The sequence below is a fragment of the Puma concolor genome, chromosome B4 (genome assembly GCF_028749965.1).
Source record: "Puma concolor isolate L17-30 chromosome B4, mPumCon1.1.hap2, whole genome shotgun sequence".
NCBI classification, from domain to species: Eukaryota; Metazoa; Chordata; class Mammalia; order Carnivora; family Felidae; genus Puma; species Puma concolor.
The window spans coordinates 77777987-77800554 of NC_141673.1; the positions used below are offsets into that span (position 1 = coordinate 77777987).

Consider the following 22568-nt stretch of genomic DNA (forward strand, 5'->3'; position numbering starts at 1 on the left):
AAGCCCTTCTCTTGGCAAAGAGTTTTTGTCCCTCTGCCAGCTCAGATGAGGCTCCCCTTTTGTTCTGTGCAATAACAGGCTGCCTCTGCTGCTTTCTCTGGGTTAATCACAGACAAGGCCCAACTGTTTGATATATATCAGCTGAGAGATAAACAAAAGCCCAGACCTAAATCTCAAATAACAAGAGGAAGAAGGACGCCTCCTTATCCACCAATCTCTTATCAAGTGCCTGTTGGGTCTTAGAACGGACTCTGACCAAGCACTTAGCAGACTGAGGCCTTACTGCACAATTTCTGATACATAACATTAGAAATCCCACAATTGTTGGTGAATGTGAAGATGTAGCCATAGTATTTTTTAAACCATTGAGGTGATCACTATTTCAGTATGCGTGGTTATACCTTGAAGACTGGTCCCATAGGCAGTAGGTCTTGCATGTGATACACATGTAAACTGTGTGTTAGTAGAAAACCACACCTATAATCAGTAGACATTGCCCCATTTAAAAAAAAAAATGGGGGGGGGGGCTGGGTGACATAGTTAAGTGTCTTTCTTTGGCTCAGGTCATGATCTCACGGTCCGTGAGTTGAGCCTACTTCAGATTCTGTGTCTCCTTTCTCTGCCCTCTCCCTGCCCCAAAAGTAAGTAAATATTTTAAAAATATTTTTTAAAAAATCTCTGCCTCTTAGAATTACTTGTTGGTGAAGTATCTTAAAAAGATTCACTTTGGGGCATCTGGGTGGCTCAGTCGGTTAAGAGGCTGACTTGGGGCTCAGGCCATGATCTCTTGGTTTGTGAGTTCAAGCCCCGCATCAGGTTCTGCACTGCAGAGCCTGCTTGGGATTTTCTTTCTCTCCTTCTCTCTCTACCCCTCCCCTACTTGTGTGCACACATGTGTAGACACGCACTCGTGCTCTCGCTTTCTCTAATAAATTAAAAAAAAAAAAAAAGATTGACTTTAACCATATTATTATCTGTCGTTCTCCTATCTGGTAAACAATTATAGCCTTTCACTTTATTTTTTTTTTAATTTTTAATTTCAGTATAGTTAACATACAGTGTTCATTTCCCCTAGCTAGTTGGCCATGCACCACACAGTGAGCTTTGAACATTCTGTGTTGTAACAAACTTTCTTTCAGTGCTGGCAGACTGGTTGTAACAGCATGCCTGCCTACAAGCAGCCACACACAGATAACTGTTGATGGAAGGGCCAATAAAAATCCTACTAGAAGCAGATAATTCTGATTTTAAACAGGAATCACAGGTCAGGATTCCAAATGAGATTTTAGCATGCTGTGATTTGGGGGAATTTTATGAAAATTACAGATCATAATATTTATATAATGCCTACTCTATCTGTCACACACATTAAATTGCAGTTATTTTTTTTTTCAAAGTTTTTTTTTTTTTTTTTTTTTGGGACAGAGAGAGACAGAGCATGAACGGGGGAGGGGCAGAGAGAGAGGGAGACACAGAATCGGAAACAGGCTCCAGGCTCCGAGCCATCAGCCCAGAGCCTGACGCGGGGCTCGAACTCACGGACCGTGAGATCGTGACCTGGCTGAAGTCGGACGCTTAACCGACTGCGCCACCCAGGCGCCCCAAATTGCAGTTATTTTTATCATTTGACTTTGTCCATTCTTTGGTTCACCGTATGAATTGAAGGTTTAGTCAACCTGTCATCAATCTTAACAAGGATATACCATTTTTCTTTTAATTCTAGCAAGGTCCAGGGTGTTTGGTTTTCTTTTCTTCTTTTCATTGTGACACTCAGGAATGTGGGAGATAAGTGGTCGCAGAGAGAGTCACGAAATCACTGATTCGCTTTTGGATAAAACACCCGAATCCTCCTAAATATGTGAGGTTTTGTTCAGAGATGTACAGAGGGTTCAGATTCTATTTTTTCCCCACCTATTACAGGTCACATTACCAGAAAAACTCTTCTTAATACCTTGTGTATTAAGGTGTCTTAATACCTTCTTTTTTTTTTTTTTTTTTTTTAACGTTTATTTATTTTTGAGACAGAGACAGAGCATGAACGGGGGAGGGTCAGAGAGAGAGGAAGACACAGAATCCGAAGCAGGCTCCAGGCTCCGAGCTGTCAGCACAGAGCCCGACGCAGGGCTCGAACTCACAGACCGCAAGATCATGACCTGAGCCGAAGTCGGACGCTTAACCGACTGAGCCACCCAGGTGCCCCAATACCTTCTTGTGTATTAAGATCACAAGCAACTGATCAAACTGGTTGCCTCCCAGTCTGACTCAGTGAAGGTGAAGAGCTCCAAAACAGCCCTGCCTTGGTCAATGTGTTTATATTCCCTGCCTTGGTGCAATGAGTTTATATTCCTTCTTCTGAGGCCCCAGCCACCTGCCTCCAACCCCCACTCCAAGGACCTGGTCTTTATTTTTTTTGTTTATTTTTCTTTTAAAATTTTTTAACATTTATTTGTCTTTGTGAGACAGAGACACAGCGTGAGTGAGGGAGGGGCAGAGAGAGGGAGACACAGAATCCAAAGCAGGCTCCAGGCTCTGAGCTGACAGCACAGAGCCTGATGTGGGGCTGGATCTCACAAACCATGAGATCATGACCTGAGCCGAAGTCAGACGCTTAACCGACTGAGCCACTCAGGTGCCCCTAAGGACCTGGTTTTTAAATTTCAGTGTACCAACAGCATGAGGTTTCAGCCTCCTGGAAGTTGCCCACTTACTTACTAAGACTTTGGCTAGATTATACCAGAGAAAGTAAATGCATCATTTAATTAATGCCATAGACACTAAGCATTTCTAATATATTCATTGGTAACTCTGATAATCAATTTTTAATGAGTCGTGTGTTTGCTCATTCTCTTTTACTTTTCAATAGGATTTTTGTTTTGACATATTGATACTTGATATTGTTCCATTTATAACTTTGGGATTTTTTTCATATTAAACTTCCATTGGGCTACATGTAAGGAATAGTTACAAAGAAATATTTCTTAGGATTCAGGAGATACATTGTAAAAGCTTCCATTCTGCCTAATTTCATCACGGTTTAATTCTCTGATTCCCACAAGCTTAAATACTAGCTATTGAAAAAACTATTTTAGTACTTTAAAATAGATATATCATTTTAGTAATTACTGCTTCTTTTCATAGTGGTGCGATAGCAAATTCCTTTCTGACTAGTGACTTCTATTCATGGATATAGCGCTATAAAATAATCCACCCTTATCGTTCATATTTCTGGGTGGTTAAGTAAGGTAGGAACTATTTTTGATATGCAGGAGCAAATGACTGAAGCAGTGGGGTTCCATGCACTTTCTGTCAACAAAGGTATCAACTGCCAGAAAATCCTGATAAGTCCCATTTCAAAAGCAAGCAGAGTCTGGATAATACCAAACTGCAAGACAGCAGTTCATGTGTGTGAACTGGCAGTCCTGCCAATTTGAATTACCATTCTCACCCAAAATAAACACTTTGAAGTTTAACGAAGTTAAGCCATCCATCTGCAAGGTGTATTATGGCTTCAGCTAGTGAGAAATCTTTTGATTTGTCAAAGCAATTTTAAACTACTGCCATTTCTCCAAGCCAGAGGTTGCAAAGGTCAAAGGGAAGCTTTCAAACACGTGATAGCATTGTCTCAGAGTTGGGGGACATATGGTGTTTGCTAACCAAATGGCGGAGTGAATAAATGTTAGACGAGGTGTGCTCTATTCTGGAGAATAAAGAACAGCTCTCCTATCCTGACGTTACCACTACTGTGCTATCATCCAGAGAAGTAACTTAAATTCTGTGGACCTCAGTTTCTCCAGGTATAAAATGAGATGACTGGAAAAGATGCTTTTTCAGTTTTTGTCAAGCTTCTTCAAAGAGTGGATACGGGATCTTGGTTCAAATGATCATTTCTTGGGAAAAACCTACAGTAAAAATGGTTTGAATTACAGTTTACGATCCCATGAGTTTTCTTTTTTCAATGGTACAGTAAAAACTAAATAAAGAGAATAAAGAGGTGAATCTGTAATTAGAATAGTCAAATGAAAACCAGAGTCACAGGAGGGATTTTGTTAAAGTTAAAAATTCATTGTAGAATAGATACTTCTCTAATGAAGACATCCAGATGGCCAACAGGCACATGAAAAGATACTCACCATCACTCCTCATCAGGGAAATACAAATCAAAACCATACTCAGATATCACCTCATGCCAGTCAGAGTGGCCAAAATGAACAAATCAGGAGACTATAGATGCTGGAGAGGATGTGGAGAAACGGGAACCCTCTTGCACTGTTGGTAGGAATGCAAACTGGTGCAGCCACTCTGGAAAACAGTGTGGAGGTTACTCAAAAAATTAAAAATAGAACTACTCTATGACCCAGCAGTAGCACTGATAAGAATTTACCCAAGGGATACAGGAGTCCTGATGCATAAGGGCACTTGTACCCCAATTTTTACAGCAGCACTCTCAACAATAGCCAAATTATGGAAAGAGCCTAAATGTCCATCAACTGATGAATGGATAAAGAAATTGTGGTTTATATACACAATGGAGTACTACGTGGCAATGAGAAAGAATGAAATATGGCCCTTTGTAGCAACGTGGATGGAACTGGAGAGTGTGATGCTAAGTGAAATAAGCCATACAGAGAAAGACAGATACCATATGGTTTCACTCTTATGCGGATCCTGAGAAACTTAACAGAAACCCATGGGGGAGGGGAAGGAAAAAAAAAAAGAGGTTAGAGTGGGAGAGAGCCAAAGCATAAGAGACTCTTAAAAACTGAGAACAAACTGGGTTGATGGGGGGTGGGAGGGAGGGGAGGGTTGGTGATGGGCATTGAAGAGGGCATCTTTTGGGATGAGCACTGGGTGTTGTATGGGAACTGACAATAAATTCCATATAAAAAAAAATTCATTGTATTGATCCAGCAACCATTCTCTCCTCGACTGTTAGGTTGAATCATGAACTTGCATTTTTGTGGGTTAAAAGCAGTCTTGTATCACTGATTTCATCCTATAGATGTGGTCTTCGCGGGAGCAGGATAGAATGCTGTGTGTGCTTTCTTGTTCCCACTAGTTCTTAACACAATGCTGGGCACATTTGTTCTTTGTATGTATCGAAAGCAGTATTTGGGGGCAGAAAGGCTTTTGACATTGCTTGGTGCAATATGTTATTCTATTTTTTAAGTTTATTTTATTTAAAAAAAATTTTTTTTTTTTTTACATTTTATTTATTTTTGAGAGAGACAGAGCACAAGTCGGGGAGAGGCAGAGAGAGAGGGAAGCACAGAATCCGAAGCAGGCTCCAGGCTCTGAGCTGTCAGCACAGAGCCCGACATGGGGCTCGAACTCACAAACTGTTGGATCATGACCTGAGCCAAGTCGGACACTTAACCAACTGAGCCACCCAGGCGCCCCTGAGTTTATTTATTTCGAGAGAGACAGAGACAGAATGAGTTGGGGAGGGGCAGAGAGAGCGGGAGACAGAATCCCAAGTAGGCTTTGCACGGCCAGCACAGAGCCCGATGCAGGAATCAACAAAGCCATGAGATCATAACCTGAACCGAAACCAAGAGCCAGATGCTCAACCAACTGAAAGCCATGCAGGCACCCCACAACCTATTATTTTAAAGATGAAGAATAACCCAAAAGTTCTCAGAATTGTAATTCTTTTGATGTTCAGAATGACAGCGACATTGTAAATAAAAACTTTTGAATATCCTTTGAATGTTCTACCTACCAGTAAAAAGAACGAATCTGATAAATTTTATAGGACTAGTTCTTAGAATTAAAGTTAGCCAAAGGGTGATTCTCAAAATTCAAAGAATGTGAAGATGCTGCTCTTATGCCGTTTTTGTTGACAGAAGTGTTAACACTGTGGGGAATTCAACTTTTTTAATTGCTATGCTAAGAAGAAAACCTTAACCCAGAGGAACATAGTAATAATAATACTAGAGTATAAACGTGATCTGAATTTGAAATATGATCCCCAAATAAATTACTTTGCTGTATTTGATACGTTTCAGTTCTCTATAAGGAAGCAGTCTCCACTTGTAGATGTAGTTACTGTTTATAGAAAGATGTCATGACCTAGCAAAATTAGAAATAGACTAAGTACAAAGATATTTATAGGTCATGCTTTTGACTTAGGTCTTAACTGTGGAACTTTACACTTTTGTCACATCTGTCTGCCATTTTAGCTATTAAATCATCACATTTTAGAACATCTGAGTTGATATTTGTCAGTAATTGTTTACACTGAAATCTACAAAACCCCAAAATAATATAGTCCAACATCATGTCTTTATAAATGTGGAAATGGAGGCCCAGAGAATTTAAGTAACTTTAAGTTACTTAAAGTTAAGACACGGAACAGGTTGGGGCTTGGACATCTACTATACTGTGTCTAATGTACCATTTGTTCTTTTACTTGCAAAATGTTTGCCTCATATCTGTCCTCTCAGAGATGGATTGCAGATTAAGTAAATGATGCTATGACCTTGGTGCTTAGAGTGAAGTAGACAGAAAGCTTTTATTGATGTGACAACATGTTATATGAATATAGTTAGAAGTTGTGTCCAGATTTGAAAATGAGAAATTGATAATTAATTGACCCCAGGAAGTGTCTGCCACACTTTTGCATATTTGTCAGTTTTCCAGACACGTGGAAGAAGCATCAATCAAATAAAGCTTTGAAATAAAGGCCTATTAGATACACAGCTTAAGTCTTGTGGTTGGTTGTTTGTTTTTCCTGGTAGAAACATGAGCTCAGCAGGCCCTGATGGGAGGAAAGTGATGAGAAGGTGTGATGGACTGATCGACTCACTGGTTCATTATGTTAGAGGAACCATTGCAGATTACCAGCCAGATGACAAGGTGATTCACGCGTTAAATATCTTGCATTTGATTTACCTACTTTGTCTTACTAAGACTCTTCAGAGTATTCTGGAAGTAGCTATTTGGCATTAACTCATTTGCTAAGCTTAAGATATCCCATCCATGCTTAGAAATATTAAAATCTGCCTAACCCCATTTTTCCGTCTACTTTCCAGACCCAAATTTACAATTAGCCATTTAACAACTCTGTGTAGATATTTGAATGGAGGCCTGTGCTACATGTACAGCCATGAACTTAAATTCATCTCTTCTCTTACTCCCAAACTTGCTCCTTCTCTGAATAATCCTTCTTAACAGTTATCACCATCCACCAAATGAAAGCAGAAATCTGAGTAATGTCCAACTACCTTCCTTCCTCACGTCCCGTATCCGCCAGGCAGCAAACCATGTGCGCTCCACCTCAGAAACGCCCTCCAGTTCGTCCTTTCCTCCCTCACACTGCTGCTGCTGCCCTGGTTTGTGCACCTTTCATACTGATCACTGCAGTAGCCCCTAACTGGTCCTGTAAACAATAGCTTCCGTTTTCCAGCTCCATGTGACTACTAAATTATGCATCTTAGAATATAGAATCGTTCTGAACACACCCTTAAAAGTGAACTAGAAAGGCTCTCCGGGGTTGTTAGAAAGTCGGCCTCTATGTCCTAATGTTGTGCTCGTGACCGTTCGCGATCTAGCCATACTCGTTCCACTCCCCGCACCCAGGGAACCCCACAGTCCAAGCATCCCCTACAGCATCCAGTAAACTGTGTAAGATCTAAAACCTAGTAAGGCCTGTGATAGGTGATAGCATACGTGCAAAGGGGCATCTATGTGTATATGGTCAATATGCACATCCTCTCTTCTCAGGCCACGGAGAACTGTGTGTGCATTCTTCATAACCTCTCCTACCAGCTGGAGACAGAGCTCCCAGACAGATACTCCCAGAGTATCTATATTCAAAATCGGACTATCCAGGCCGACAACAACAAAAGTATTGGGTGTTTTGGCAGTCGAAGCAGGAAAATAAAAGAGGTATGTTGGGAAGACTTTGAAAGCCAAAGTGTGTATGTGTGTATTTCTGAGTACTTAGTGTATCTCAGGCACTATTTTAATTTGTTCTAATCCTTACATCCACCTTACGAGGTGTGCATTGTTGGTATCCTCATTTACTGATGAGGGAACAGAAGTACCGAAAGGTTAATGAATTTTCCCAGAAAAATTTAGGAAATTAGTAGAGGGGATAGAATTCAGTCCTGGGCAGTCTGGCTCCAGATTTGCATTGTTCACCGCAACATCATACTGCTGTATGCTTTATGAGTTAGGAAATAAGCTTAATATAGTATAGTCAATGGTGTAGAAATTGCTTAACATTAATAGCGACCCTGATGCTTGGCTCTGGATATCCTAAAAGTACACCCATATGAAGAAATACTGTGCATTCTGGCATTTTGTGAAAACTGGAAGAATGTCACCCCTCCTATTCCTCAGACTATCATGGTGTGTATTTGTGAACTTGGAGAGCAACTGGTAAGTTTAGAATCCTGATGTTATCCCAGACAACTTCACAAGACTTGGGGAAGAGGCCTGTTTTTCTTATCTCCAGGGTGGTTGTGACTAATTTAGCTTCTAGCTTAACAGCAGCCTGAAAACTATTCTAGAATAGCCTATGCTTAATTCTCTTAGATTCTCTTTCACTATGAAATGTAAAGTTGGGAGGTTTACAGGATGTTGTTAAGGAGAAACAGTCATTGTGAGCTCAAAGTTAACTGATTGGATATCATACCTATTTGCCTTTTCGTTTCCATACCAGGCGCTTGTTATTATGCAAAGTATTAGTCTCTCTAGACTAGATGGTATTTCTGATCTCTTGGTTTGGGTGTGGAATTGTAGAAATGACTCGAAGGCATTTAATTCTGGATTTCATTGTGTATGTGGTTAGCAATATCAGGACATGCCAATGCCGGAAGAAAAGAGCAACCCCAAGGGTGTGGAATGGCTGTGGCATTCCATCGTGATAAGGATGTATCTGTCCTTGATCGCCAAGAGTGTCCGAAACTACACTCAGGAAGCGTCTTTGGGAGCTCTGCAGAATCTCACAGCAGGAAGTGGACCAGTGAGTATCACCCCTGTTTTTCTGCTTTTTAAAAACAACGACATTGTTGGGGTGCCTGGGTGGCTCAGTTGGTTAAGTATCGGACTCTTGGTTTCGGCTCAGGTCATGATGTCACAGTTCGTGAGTTTGAGCCCTGTGTCGGGCTCTATGCTGACAGTGCGGAGCCTGCTTGGGATTCTCTGTCTCCTCTCTCTACCCCTCCGCTGCTGTCTCTGTCTCTCAAAATAAATAAATAAACATTAAAAAAAATAAGGACACTGTAGGACATACCTACATCAGGTTCAGAGATGAGGTAGTAAAGTAAGAGCAAAAGTTTTTCTCTCTTCGGTTAAGACAGTTCTCTATAATTTCCAGCAAGAGTTCCAGCTTTCTAGGACTTTCAGCCTCCATTTCTACAGAACCAAGTCAGGCTGTGAGTGAAAGACTCCTAGATATTTATATTAGAGCTCTTTCAGTTACAAGTCTCAGAATCCTACCTACTGGCCTGGGCAAAAAAGAGTAATTTCTTGGCTCATTTAGCTGAAAAGTCCAAGGTGGTGGGTAAGGTGCTCCAACAATTGTAATTATAACTTTATCTCTGGGTTCTCTTTGCTCTTTTGGTTTTATTCTCAAAGGCTCTCCTCATATGGCAGCAAAGGTCACCAGTGATTTCAGACTTACCTTTTATCCAGGCCAGTGTCCCCACAGAAAAGAAACTACCATTTTCTCAATAACTCCATTTGGAACTCAAGACATAAGTTTCACTTGCCCATTTCTGAAGAAGTACCTGTGGCTAGGTACTTCCAGGACTCGGTAGTGTGCCCACATGTGAATTTCAGGGGATGGGTTAGAGCAGGCAGGGGTCACTGCCACTTGTATCACATGGACTGAAATGCTAAAGGAGTGGTTCATCACCAAAAGGAAGAATGAGTGCTGGGCAGGCAAAAACAACAGATGTCTACTGGGTATGGAGTTGGAAAGGACATCTGTGCTTTTGTGCCCCAAAAACTCAACTGCAGAATAAGGAGCTGCTTCTCTTCCTGATGTGCTTACTTTATACCAGCAAAGTCAAAAATATATAAAACAGTAAAAGCTTATTCCATCCCCCATGTATTTTACACCTTACTTCATAGTTAGGGATTCTATAAACATGTACTTATTTGAACTAAGCTTATATTCCTTGCCTTGGTCATGAAATCATTAGAATAACCCCCCCCCCATAATAGTTCATAATATGTCCAGTTTCCAATTATCCATCCCCATAGAGAAGAATACTCTTCTGGATAACAAAAATATTATTTATTCTTTACTTGAGAAACCATGTTCATTCTTTAATGTGTTTCTAGAGAAGCCTGCTCTGTTTTGAACAAAATTGTGAAATAGTAAAACCAATATTTCTCTTAACACAAATAGGAGTGCCTGGGTGGCTCATTCAGTTAAGCATGACTCTTCATTTTGGCTCAGGTCATGATTTCGAGCCTTGTATCAGATTCTCTTCTGGGTGTGGAGCCTGCTTAAGGTTCTCTCTCTCCCTCTCTGCCTGCCCCTCCCCTGTGTGTGCCTGGCTGGCTAAGTCAGTAGAGCATGTGACTCTTGATCTCGGGGTTGCGAGTTTGAGACCCATACAGGTGTAGAGATTACTTAAAAATGTATATACGTGTGTGTATACACACACACACATATATATATGTATATGACAAAACTTTAACCTCTCTGATTTTCTGCAAAATTTACTTGTGCATGAAGAGAAGGAAACAAGAAACTACCAGGAACGACACAGTCCTCTTACCTTCCCATTTTCCCATGCTAGGTTTCCCAAAACCATTTTTTTTTTTTTCACTTTGCCAAACTACAGAAACCCTTCTATTAACTACCAGCCAACTTAAAAGAAAATGCCAGGAATTAACTTGGTGTACATGTATGTGTATGGATATCTGAGTCCACTGTGTTCTGAGTATGGTTCAATATGAGCTAAGCCTTTAAGCTTGGCTTTTAGCCTCTTCCAGTCCAAGATCTCTCATGGAATCCAAACAGTCCAGAAATGTTTCCATGTTCCTGAGGATAGATACTACATACAGAAACACTTACACTACTTAAGTTCTGAATATGTAGTTTATTACCTAGAGCTTAAGTTCCTTCATTCATTTATTAAACAAACATTTTTTGAGTGCCTACTGTATAGCAGGCACTAGCCTAGAGCTAATCACATAGCAGTAAATAAGATTAAATCCCTGTGTTTGGTAATAATCTAACTGGGATAAACAAAATAGGAATTTAAGGCACTAGGAGATTCCAAGTCCAAAAGGAATCGAAGCATTGGAGATAACCTCATAACTGTCCTAATTGTGTCGAGGCATTTAAAATCATACCTAATGTTAGACCAGTCCAGTTCCCTGAAAGGAGGCTTACACTGAACTGGTATTAATCCATACTCAGAATTGTTAGAGTTTAATTTGACTGGAGATTTATAGGAGAAAATCCTTGGCACCATGGGACAATGATATGTTCTTTTAAGTTAAAAGATGCTTTTTATGAAAATTTTAACTTACATATATATCTTTTCTAGTTATCACTGTTCCTAATTTTGTTATGCTTAAATTGTGTGATAAAAAAAATACTTGGTTTTATAATTTCCAAAAAGAATCATTGAATAGGAAAACATGAAAAGCAGGGCATTTAAAATAATTTCAGGAAATATCCAGTCTATTAAACTTGTGTTCATAACTGAGATAGCACTGAGTAGTTGATGGTCATGTGCAAAGAGCCTAAACTAGAATGGATACAATGTGTGTGTCAGTTATGTATCAGTAGAAATAAGTTAATTAAACATCACATAGTCAAAGTTAAAAACCATTGAAATAAGCACTTTTCAAATTTCTAAAACACTTTAGAAGTTTTTAATTTCATACCTGTTAGGAAAAAACAAAACATATCCCCTACCCTCACACCTTACTAGAAAACAAGTTCCAACAGCAATGAGATTTAAATGTTAAAGACAAAACTATAAAGCTTGTGAAAGGATATTTTCATGATAGGGGAAGATTATTTAAAAGTGGATGCAAGGGGCGCCTGGGTGGCTCAGTTGGTTAAGCGGCCGACTTTGGCTCAGGTCACGATCTCGCGGTCCGTGAGTTCGAGCCCCGCGTCGGGCTGTGCTGACAGCTTAGAGCCTGGAGCCTGTTTCAGATTCTGTGTCTCCCTCTCTCTGACCCTCCCCCGTTCATGCTCTGTCTCTCTCTCAAAAATAAATAAACGTTAAAAAAAATATTTAAAAAAACCATCTTGTTTAAAAAAAAAAAAAGATAAAAGTGGATGCAAAAAGTACTACTATAAAGTATGTGTTTTATAAATTGACTACATTAAAATTAATAACTTGTGGTGCTATGCTATCCAAAGACATTGTTAAGACAGTAAAGAGTCAAACCACAAAGTAGAAAAAGATTTTTGCAACATGTGTAAGTAACAAAGGTTGGTATGTAGAAAATATGACAACTCATCGCGGCGCCTGGGAGGCTCAGTCAGTTAAGCGTCTGACCTCGGCTCAGGTCATGATCTCACAGTTCATGAGTTCGAGCCCCGTGTTGGACTCTGTGCTGACAGCTTGAAGCCTGGAGCCTGCTTGAGATTCTGTCTCTCTGCCCCTCCCCTAGTCGCTCTCTGTCTGTCTGTCTGTCTCTCTCTCTTAAATATAAAAAATAAAACATAAAAATTTTTTTTTAAAAAACTCATCAAATTAACAATCAAAAGGTAATCCAAAGAAAACTGGCAAGAGACTTGAACAGGTGCTTCACAAAATGGCCAATAAACATTTGAAAAGGTATTTAAAACCTCCTTAGTAATCAGGACAATATGAACTAGAAGTGCTTTTTGCAAATAGTTGACTGACTAACAGTCATTCTCACATATTCCCTAGAGCTGGAATACAAAAATCTCTTGGGTAAATCTGTCTGTTTACTTTCCTTTTTGAGCAAATTCTAAAGACCACTTCACTTTCTCATTTGCCTCCACGAATCAGAATTAATAAGACTAATATTTAGCTATTCTTTCCCCTGATTGATTAAACATCATTTGAGAATCCACACTTCATCTAGACTTGCATGTTTCCAATTATCATTTTTATATACTAACATCAAAGCGCTTTATTATATATAAGAATATATCATTAGGTGGTATAGTATGATATACGTACAAAACAAGATTTTAATTTTAAAAGCATTTTATGTCTCAAGAGAAAATAAAAATTTTGAGAAATATCTTGTGATGTTTTAATCTATCTTGATCTCCTGAGATGATAGTAAATCTTTAGGAAAACTTGATAACATATTATTCATATAGTTCAGTTCAATAAATATTTACATAGGACCTCTCATGTTCTAGGCACTGTACAAGGCACCGAAAGGAAAAAAAAGAGTTGGATAAGATCCATTTCTTCCTTTAAAGGAGCTTCTAGCAGGAGAGATAGCAGTTTAGTATAGTTGTAACCTAGAGAATTATTAGGGAGTAATGATAAGGAAAGAGGAAAATGGATACCAGGCCAGACGAAGACATCTGAAGACCATTCTGGAAACAATGGAGAGTCATTACAGAGTTTAAACCTGAGGCGGAACATAATCAGATTAAATTTTAGAAGAGTCATTCTGGTGTGAGGCTTTGAATCCCCAACTGGCATTTAAAAAACAGAAAGTTGACTGGCAACATTTGGCTCCTAGTGGAGATTGGAGACCATAACTTCGCAGAAGTACCAGTCCGCAAATGCACTATTTACTCTAGCAGTATTTAGTGGCCAAATATAAAATCAGTTTTGCAATTATACTGGGTAGGTAGAAAATAAGCTGGAATGATAAGAGAATTAAGGGTATTGAAAGATAGTTTGTGATGTGTTGGTTCATGTACAACTAGTCTAAATAAGAAAGAAAGTTAAAACGGAAGAGTATTGACAACTTGAAGTGTGGGGAGTAAAGGTTGAGATAAGGGCACTGGAGTTCTTGATGAGGCTGAAGAAGAAATATAGTAGGAGTGAGGGACAGAGAGCAAAGTGAACAGGAAATTGTGTTCAGAGTATAACAGTTTATGTTTTCAGAGTCAAGATATTTTGGGATGAAATAGGTTCTGTATGACCATGGAAGTGAATGACTGATGTGTGGAAGAGATGACAGTCAGTGACATTTAGCAAGTCTAGGAACAAAGGCATAATTAATGTGGTCATCTATAGTGAATGTGGAGTGGAGAAGGCTCTGAGCCAGGCTCCGAAGCCTCCAGTGGATGTTGGGAAAGGAACGGTAGGCCTTGAGATGACAAAGAAAATGCTATGGGAGTGATAGAGCTGGATGGCCATGACTCAGAAGACGGAGCTACTGCGTGTGGGGGAAGACATCTAGACGGGCCATTGGGAAGACAGAGGAATGCTAACCTACCTCTGTGCCCAAGTCACGGGAGTGGTACAGAATAAATAGCCTCCTCTGGATGGCTACAGAGGAAGGATTCTTCTCAGAGTGGAGCAAATAGTTTAATGGAGTGCTCTACAAGTTAGTGTGACAGACTTGTTTACAATAAAACATTCTAAAATAGTGATTGTTAAACTTCTTTTGAGTCTTGGACACTTTGACTATCTAATAAAAGTTATAAACCCTTTCCCTGAGAAATTTTATTATAAACACAAAAATAAGTTTTCTTTATTTTTTATTTTTAAGTAATCTCTATACCCAACATGGGGCTCAAACTCACAGTCCCGAGATCAAGAGCCATATGCTCCACCAACTGAACCAGCCAGATGTCCCAATACAAAAATAGCTTTAAGGACTTGCTCTCCTCTCCCTAAAACCTTTCTGGGATCCAATCTTCAGAACCCCTGTTCTAAAAAGTATAGTAGAGAATATAAGAGCAAATCTGCAGGAGGGAGGAGAAAATAAGCAGTATTTAGATAAGATAAACAGAGAAGATAGACACCCTGAAGAATGGTGGGAATTTCTGGCAGGTGGCCTCAAGTTAGCTTCAGATAGAAATCTATAAAGTTGTAGACACAAGCCAAGATCCCTGTATTAGAGGTTTATTGATGCCAGGAAGGTTTTGGTCAGTACTCAAACTAATTTGCCAACCTAATTCCAAATAAGATTGGTCTCTAGTGGACTTGGACCTGGACCAGCAACTTGCATACACAGCCTCTGACTGAAAGCATCGAATTAGAAATAATCTAACGAGCCATACATTCTTTTCTCTAAAGGCCCAATATCTCTTTCAGAATAAACTGGCTTTTTAGAATTGAACAAGTTTATTAAGATCTGTAAAATGCCAAAACTTAAGAAAAAAGAAACAGAAAAGGTGACTAAGCCAACAAATACATCGAATATTAATCAAAGGCATCTCCCTTTAAAATTTTTCTCAGCTCAGTTGTCTTCATGGGTAAATTCCACCAGACCCACAAAGTTGAGATTATACTTACATTACACAAATAGTTCAAGAAAATAGAAAAATGGAAAACATTATGCAACTAATTTCATGACACTAGTGTTTGATTCTAAAACATCATCCTTATATCCTTTTCACAATGCTGAGCTGAAGATATGAATAAAGACGAAAGCAAGGAAAAGACAGGCCCGTTTTATTTACGAACAGGCAAAAATATAGTAGGTAACCAAATCCAATATTCTATTTAAAAATACCTAATAAGCTGTTTTTCTCCAGTAATAAAATTGAAAACGTAATAAGAATTTAAAGGAAGTATCTTCAGGCTGGTTTCATCACAGCTTTAGTTTTAACAGTCTCTAGTAATCTACCGAAATTTAAAATTAGTGTGAAGTCAAATGCAGTGATATTGATAAGATGTGTCTCACGCAACAGATGCCAACATCAGTAGCTCAGACAGTTGTCCAGAAGGAAAATGGCCTGCAGCACACCCGGAAGATGCTGCATGTTGGTGATCCAAGTGTGAAAAAGACAGCGGTCTCCCTGCTGAGGAATTTGTCTCGGAATCTGTCTTTGCAGAATGAAATTGGTGAGTCAGCAAACGTGTCTTGATGTAGTGAATACATATCGAAAATATAAATTCAGGGGCACCTGGGTGGCTCAGTTGGTTAAGCATTCGACTCTTGATTTCGGTCATGATCTCATGGTTTGCAAGATCAAGCTCCATGTTAGGCTCTGCCCTGACAGCACAGAGCCTGCTTCGAATTCTCTCTCTCCCTCTCTATCTGCCCCTTCCCTCCCTCCCCTCTCTCTGAAAATGGGTAAATAAACTTAAAAAAAAGAAAGAAAAGAAAATATAGGGGCATCTGGGTGGCTCAGTCAGCTAAGCATCTGACTTCAGCTCAGGTCATGATCTCGTGGTCCATGAGTTCAAGCCCTGCATTGGGCTCTGTGCTGATAATTCACAGCCTGGAGCCTGCTTTGGATTCTGTGTCCCCCTCTTTCTCTGCCTCTCCACCACTTATGCTCTCTCTCTCTCTCTCTCTCTCTCTCTCTCTCTCAAAAATAAATAAACATTAAATTTTTAAAAAATACAAATGCAACAAAACATTGTCTGTATCACTTTTTTTTTTTTTTTTTTTTTTTTTTTGCAATGATGAACTGAAAATGTGACTAAGGATCAAAATGTGATAAAATAGACCTGGCCTTTGCACCCAAGCATCAAGGGTCCGCTTCCTCCCAGGGTCTCAAATAGGATTTTTCTTCATATCCAGCATTTTGTTTTGTTTTGTTTTGTTTTTGTTTTAATTACTATAGAAGGGAAACTTGGACCTAATTATAATTAACAAGGTAAGTACATATTTGATGTTTTTGTGCCTTCAGTTGTATCATTGTGGATAGTCTTTTTAACCTATGCACCTGGCTTTCAGGATGCTCTCTGGGTGGCCTATTTAAGCACTGCTCTTCTCAAACATTGAAAGTGTACACAGAGTGGTATTCACTTTAGAAGCTTGGTCCTTGGGGCGCCTGGGTGACTCAGTCAGTTGAGTGTCCGACTCTTAATTTCGGCTCAGGTCATGATCCCACAGTCGTGGGATTGAGCCCTGCATCGGGCTTCACTCTAAGCATGGAGCCTGCCTGGGATTCTCTCTCTCTCTCTCTCTCTCTCTCTCTCTGCCCATTTCCCCCGTTCACTCTCTCTCTCTAAAAAAAAAAGAACAAGAAGAAGAGACTTGGTCCTTGTTGCACTAGAAAAAAAATGAATGAACAGATCACACACAAAAAAAGACAAAAAGGAGGAGTATACTGAATAGTGGATTCAGCATAGATGGTTTTTAAATGAATACAGTGAAACATTTGCTTTATTTTTGAGAGTCTTTATTATTGACAAAGGTGATAACTATTTACACCATCAAATAATGTTTTCATTTGCTTTATACATAGAAATGCCGATAAATACTTGTGAGTCAAGTCAAAAACTATAAAATGAGATAATAGGAAAATAATGCCAAAAATCAGTCATGCTTCTAAGGCTCCATAAATTAGTCATTTCTGACAACTTGGAAACTAGTTTTTCACAAATTCCACTAAATTTATAAACAAATGCTCATTTGTTTTGGTGGACACACACACACACACACACACACACACACACACACACACACACACAGCACCAGAGATACTGAAGTCTGATTATGTCTTAATAATGTCATTTCCAAAGCCAACCAGCAGCACAACATTGGAGAGGTAGTTTCATACAATGGTTTCTTGCCCATAATAAATATAGAGAGAGCCTGGAAATTTTTCAGTGAATATGAAAGAAACCTTGCCGTAGGCACTCTGAAAATTATGAAAGTGTTCTCCTCATTGTCCTTTGTGGACTTTTGTGTTGCACTTTAATCAGGTATATTATCTTTGACTTTTTTTTTTTCTTTCCCTAAAGGAAATGTTGACTCCATCTTTAAAACAGTGCCGATGGAAATAACTGTGCTCCACACATTATGCATGTGCCCTCAGGGCAAAAATGCTGTTGGTCTCAGGTTCAACCATCCTCTAACTGTTGAGAAGATACAAATACAGCCCCATACTTTATTTTTTTATAAATAAGCATTGTATTTAATTCTTCAATGGAGCGGGAAATGACCTTGGCAGAATCAAGGTTTTTTTGTATTTCACTACACTTAATGTTTATTTTCTTTGTTTACCTACTTTGAGTGACTTCTGGCCTTCATACATTGCATCTTAAATTTTGTTGACAAGCTTGGGTAATTACAATATTCATACTTTTTTTTTCCGTTAACAATTAATGGCTTAGCAATGTGACTTCTCATTCCATATTTGTCACTTTTAACCAGAAGCTAGGTAAGTGGAAAATCATTGTTCTGGATGGTTTTATTAAATAGTAACAACATCAATTAAAAAAAGATACGTGTTCATTTAAAAACTTCAAGAAATTAAGAAAAGCATAATAAATGAAGCAAAAAATACTTCCTCTTACCACTTGGAAAATAACCATTGGTAACACTAGGTGAATATTATTCCTGAGATCCTTCTATACCTATCTACCTATGATAAAAGTTTAGACAAAGAGAGAACTAAATAAATCATGCTATTAAAATTGGATCATACATCTAGTGGTTAACTAAAAATTATTAGAGTTAATTTTAACAAAATAAAAGCAAACTGAATGATACAGAATAACTTCAAATACATTTTTCATTACATTTCAGGCATGTTTTAGAGATTGTGATAATGTGTGCTCGAGTTTGTCTCAGTCCTGATCTCTAACTCTTGGCCAAATCTAGAAGAATGTCTTAATTGCATGTGTAGCAATCTTAGTCTCCTCAATCACCAATAGTTCATCTTGTTGTAACATTCATGTCATGTGTGTGCAACGTGTGTCAGTAGCCCGTAAAAAGATAAAACAGAAAGAAACAAAGGAAAGAAGAAGGGGAAGAGGGAGGAAAGTTTCTATTCCAATATCTATATTTATTCCAGTTTGTCATTTTAGTGGTCCTGTTAATTCAAGTGCCATGTAACCTGTAGGTGATGCCTACTGAGCATTATAGGGAGGACCAGTGTTTTGTTAAATAGGTCTGGCCTTCTCCTTCATTATGGAATAGATCCAAAGTATTATTATGTTACAGTCACATCAGAGTTTATGGTGACCTGCCTGATCCAAATCCTCTTACTAATGTAGTTGTTTGCACAAAAAGTTAGTTTTGGGGCGCCTGGGTGGCTGAGTTGGTTAAGTGTCCGACTTGAGCTCAGGTCATGATCTCATGGCTCGTGAGTTCGAGCCCCGCATCAGGCTCTATGCTGACAGCTCAGAGCCGGGAGCCTGCTTCAGATTCTGTGTCTCCCTCTCTCTCTGCCCCTTTCCCACTCATACTCTGTCTCTTTCTCTCAAAAATAAATAAACATTGAAAAAAAATTTTTTAAGTTGTTCAATTTGTTTTATGCAGCCTGTAACTGTGATGAGGCTTTTATCTGTAAAATTCTGATGAGATTATCTGTTATTTTTTTGGCAATTTTTAAATGTTAATTCCAGTGTAGTTGCCATACAGTGTTCTATTAGTTTCAGGTGTACAATATAGTGATTCAACAATTCCATACCTTACTCAGTGCTCATCAAGATAAGTGTACTTTTAATATCCCTTTACCTATTTCACCCATCTCCTCACCCATCTCCCCTCTTGTGACCATCAGCTTCTTCTCTATAGTTAAGCATCTGTTCTTTTTTGTTTTGTCTCTTTTTTTCCTTTGTTTATTTGGTTTGTTTCTTAAATACTACATAGGAGTGAAATCATATGGTATTTGTCTTTCCTTGACTGAATTATTTTACTTATTAGCATTATAGTCTCTAGCTCCACCCCTGTTGTGACAGATGGCAATATTTCATTCCTTTTTATGGTGAATAATATTTCATATAATACACCCACACCCCGCATCTTCTTTATCCATTCATCTATCAGTGGACACTTGCGCTACTTCTATAATTTGGCTATTGTAAATAATGCTGCAATAAACATCGGAGTGCGTAAATCCCTTTGAATTAGTGTTTTTGTATTCTATGGGAAAATACCCAGTACTGCGATTACTGGATGGTAGAGTAGTTCTATTTTTAATTTTTTGAGGAACCTCCATAGCGTCTTCCACTGTAGCTGCACCAATGTGCATTCCCGCCAATAGCACACGAGGGTTCCCCTTTCTTCACATCCTCATCAACACTTGTTGTTTCTTAAGTTTTTTATTTTAGCCATTCTGACAGGTAAGAGGTAGTTTTTCATTGTAGTTTTGATTTGTATTTCCCTGATGATAAGCAGTGGTAGGCACCTTTTTATGTGTCTGTTAGCCATCTGTATGTCTTCTTTGAAGAAATGTCAATTCATGTCTTATGCCCATTTTTTTAAATCGGATTATTTGTGTTTTGGAGGTGAGTTGTATAAGTTCTTTATATATTTTGCATACTAACCCTTTATCAGATATATCATTTGCAAATATCTCCTCCCATTCCAAAGTTGTCTTTAGTTTTGCTGGTTGTTTTCTTTGCAGTTCAGAAGCTTTTTCTTTTGATATAGTCCCAGTAGTTTATTTTTGCTTATGTTTCCCTTGCCTCAGGAGACAGATCTAGAAAAATGTTGCTATGGCCAATGTCAGAGAAATTACTGCCTGTGCTTTCTTCTAGGACTTTTATGGTTTCAGGTCTCACACTGAAGTCCTTAATCAATTTTGAATTTATTTTTGTGTATGGTGTAAGAAAGTGGTCTGGTTTCATTCTTTTGCATGTTGCTGTCCAGTTTTCCCAGCACCATTTGTTGAAGAGACTGTTATTTTCCCATTGGGTATTCTTGCCTCCTTTGTCGAAGATTAATTGAATATAATTGTGGGTTTATTTCTTTGTAGCCTCATGCTTTCGTAAGATGATCCACTGATAAACCTCCCCTCATTTTAATTACACTTAAATTCACTTAATTCCATGATGTCCATCTAAATTCAGTGGAAAGAAAATTCACATTCTCAAGGCCTTTAATTCTGTGATTTAACATATTAAAAGGAGGAAGCCTTCTGATAATAATTTGTTTCTATTGGGAGATTACTACTTGCAGGGTGCTGTGATCAATTAACACATTAACTCATTTAATCCCTCACAACAACCCTGTGAAGTAGATACTATTATTATCCCATTTTATAGATTAGGACAATGCAGCATTGAGAGGTTAAGCAACTTGCCCAAACCACACAGCCATTGGGTGGCAGAGGCAAGACTGAAACGGAAGAAGTGTGGCTTCAGAGACTGAGCTCTGAGCTCTAAACACTGTGCTGTGATGCTTTAATAACCGTGGAAAACAGAGTTCAGGTCTTTGAGCAGAAGGTGTGTCTTTCCTGCCAGTCAGGTCCACATATTATCAAAGGATGACAATTGTTCAGTTCCTTTTTTGCACACCTCTCTGTTCTAGGCATAGTGATTCATGCTGGAAATACAGAGATGAATTTGATAATTGTTCTCAGGAGCCCATAGCCCCACTTGGAATTCAGACAGGCACATAACTAATTACAATCCAGTATTCTAGAGAAGTGCGCAGTTCAGGGTGCCACATAAACTCAGATGAAAAACAACAAAATTGGGATACCTGGGTGGCTCAGTTGATTAAGCGTCTGACTTCGGCTCATGTCATCGTCTCACAGTTGGTGAGTTTGAGCCCCATGTCGGGCTCTGTGCTGACAGCTCAGAGCCTGGAGCCTGCCTCAGATTCTGTGTCTCCCTCTCTCTCTGCCCCTCCCCTGCTCATACTCTGTCTCTCTCAAAAATAAACATTTAAAAAAAATTTTTTTGAAGAAAATTAAGCAGAAGTTTTCATTATACAATCATGATAAACACAACACTGTATTCAAGAGTTGTGAGGAGAAATAGAAGCAGGAGAAATAGATAGCCAGGAATTTACATACAGAGTGAAAAAATAAAATAGTTTTTTTCTTTTTATTTTTTTTTAATTTTTTTTTTAACGTTTATTTATTTTTGAGACAGAGAGAGAGACAGAGCATGAACGGGGGAGGGGCAGAGAGAGAGGGAGACAAAGAATCGGAACCAGGCTCTGAGCCATCAGCCCAGAGCCCGACGCGGGGCTCGAACTCACGGACCGTGAGATCGTGACCTGAGCCGAAGTCGGACGCTTAACCGACTGAGCCACCCAGGCGCCCCTCTCTTTTTTAAATATTAGTATTATTTGTACATTGATGAAACTAAGCAGTACAGATAATTTTTTTAAAAATTTTCGGTCACCGTCAATATTGTTGTAGAAGAACAAGTCCTATTCATATGTTAGTGTATTTCTTCTCAGGTTTCTTTTGCGTATTTTCTTTTCTAATGTTTATGTTATGGATTATTTAAGTATATTAATTTTTCAGAAAGAATATTAAATATTTTCTTGCGTTACATGTTTCATAAATATTTGGGGGATGTATAATATTCTTTGCAGCTTGGTTTTTGATAGTATCCTATCACTGAGTTACTTGGGCATTTTATCATTTGTCACTTATAGATAATACTATAATAAAAATCTCTGCATAAAGCTTCTTCTATTTTTAAAGTGATATCTTTAGGATGAATTTCCAGAAGTGGAATTACTAAATTAAAGGATGTGAAAGTTTTTTAAATTCTTGATGTTTCTGTCAAATTGTCATTGTCATTTCTATCAAAAGATTTCCAGTGTACTGA

At 38.7% G+C, this 22568-nt stretch overlaps 1 protein-coding gene across 2 annotated transcripts in view; it reads left to right on the forward strand.

Moving 5' to 3' along the window:
• Positions 1–22568, forward strand: part of PKP2 (plakophilin 2) — a 94503-nt gene that overhangs the window by 66311 nt on the left and 5624 nt on the right. For both annotated transcript variants that reach the window (XM_025930514.2, XM_086713668.1), the window contains exons 7-10: positions 6738–6855; positions 7723–7887; positions 8795–8968; positions 15785–15938. In XM_025930514.2, coding sequence (XP_025786299.1) covers positions 6738–6855; positions 7723–7887; positions 8795–8968; positions 15785–15938 — 611 coding nt within the window. The remainder of the gene's footprint in view (positions 1–6737; positions 6856–7722; positions 7888–8794; positions 8969–15784; positions 15939–22568) is intronic.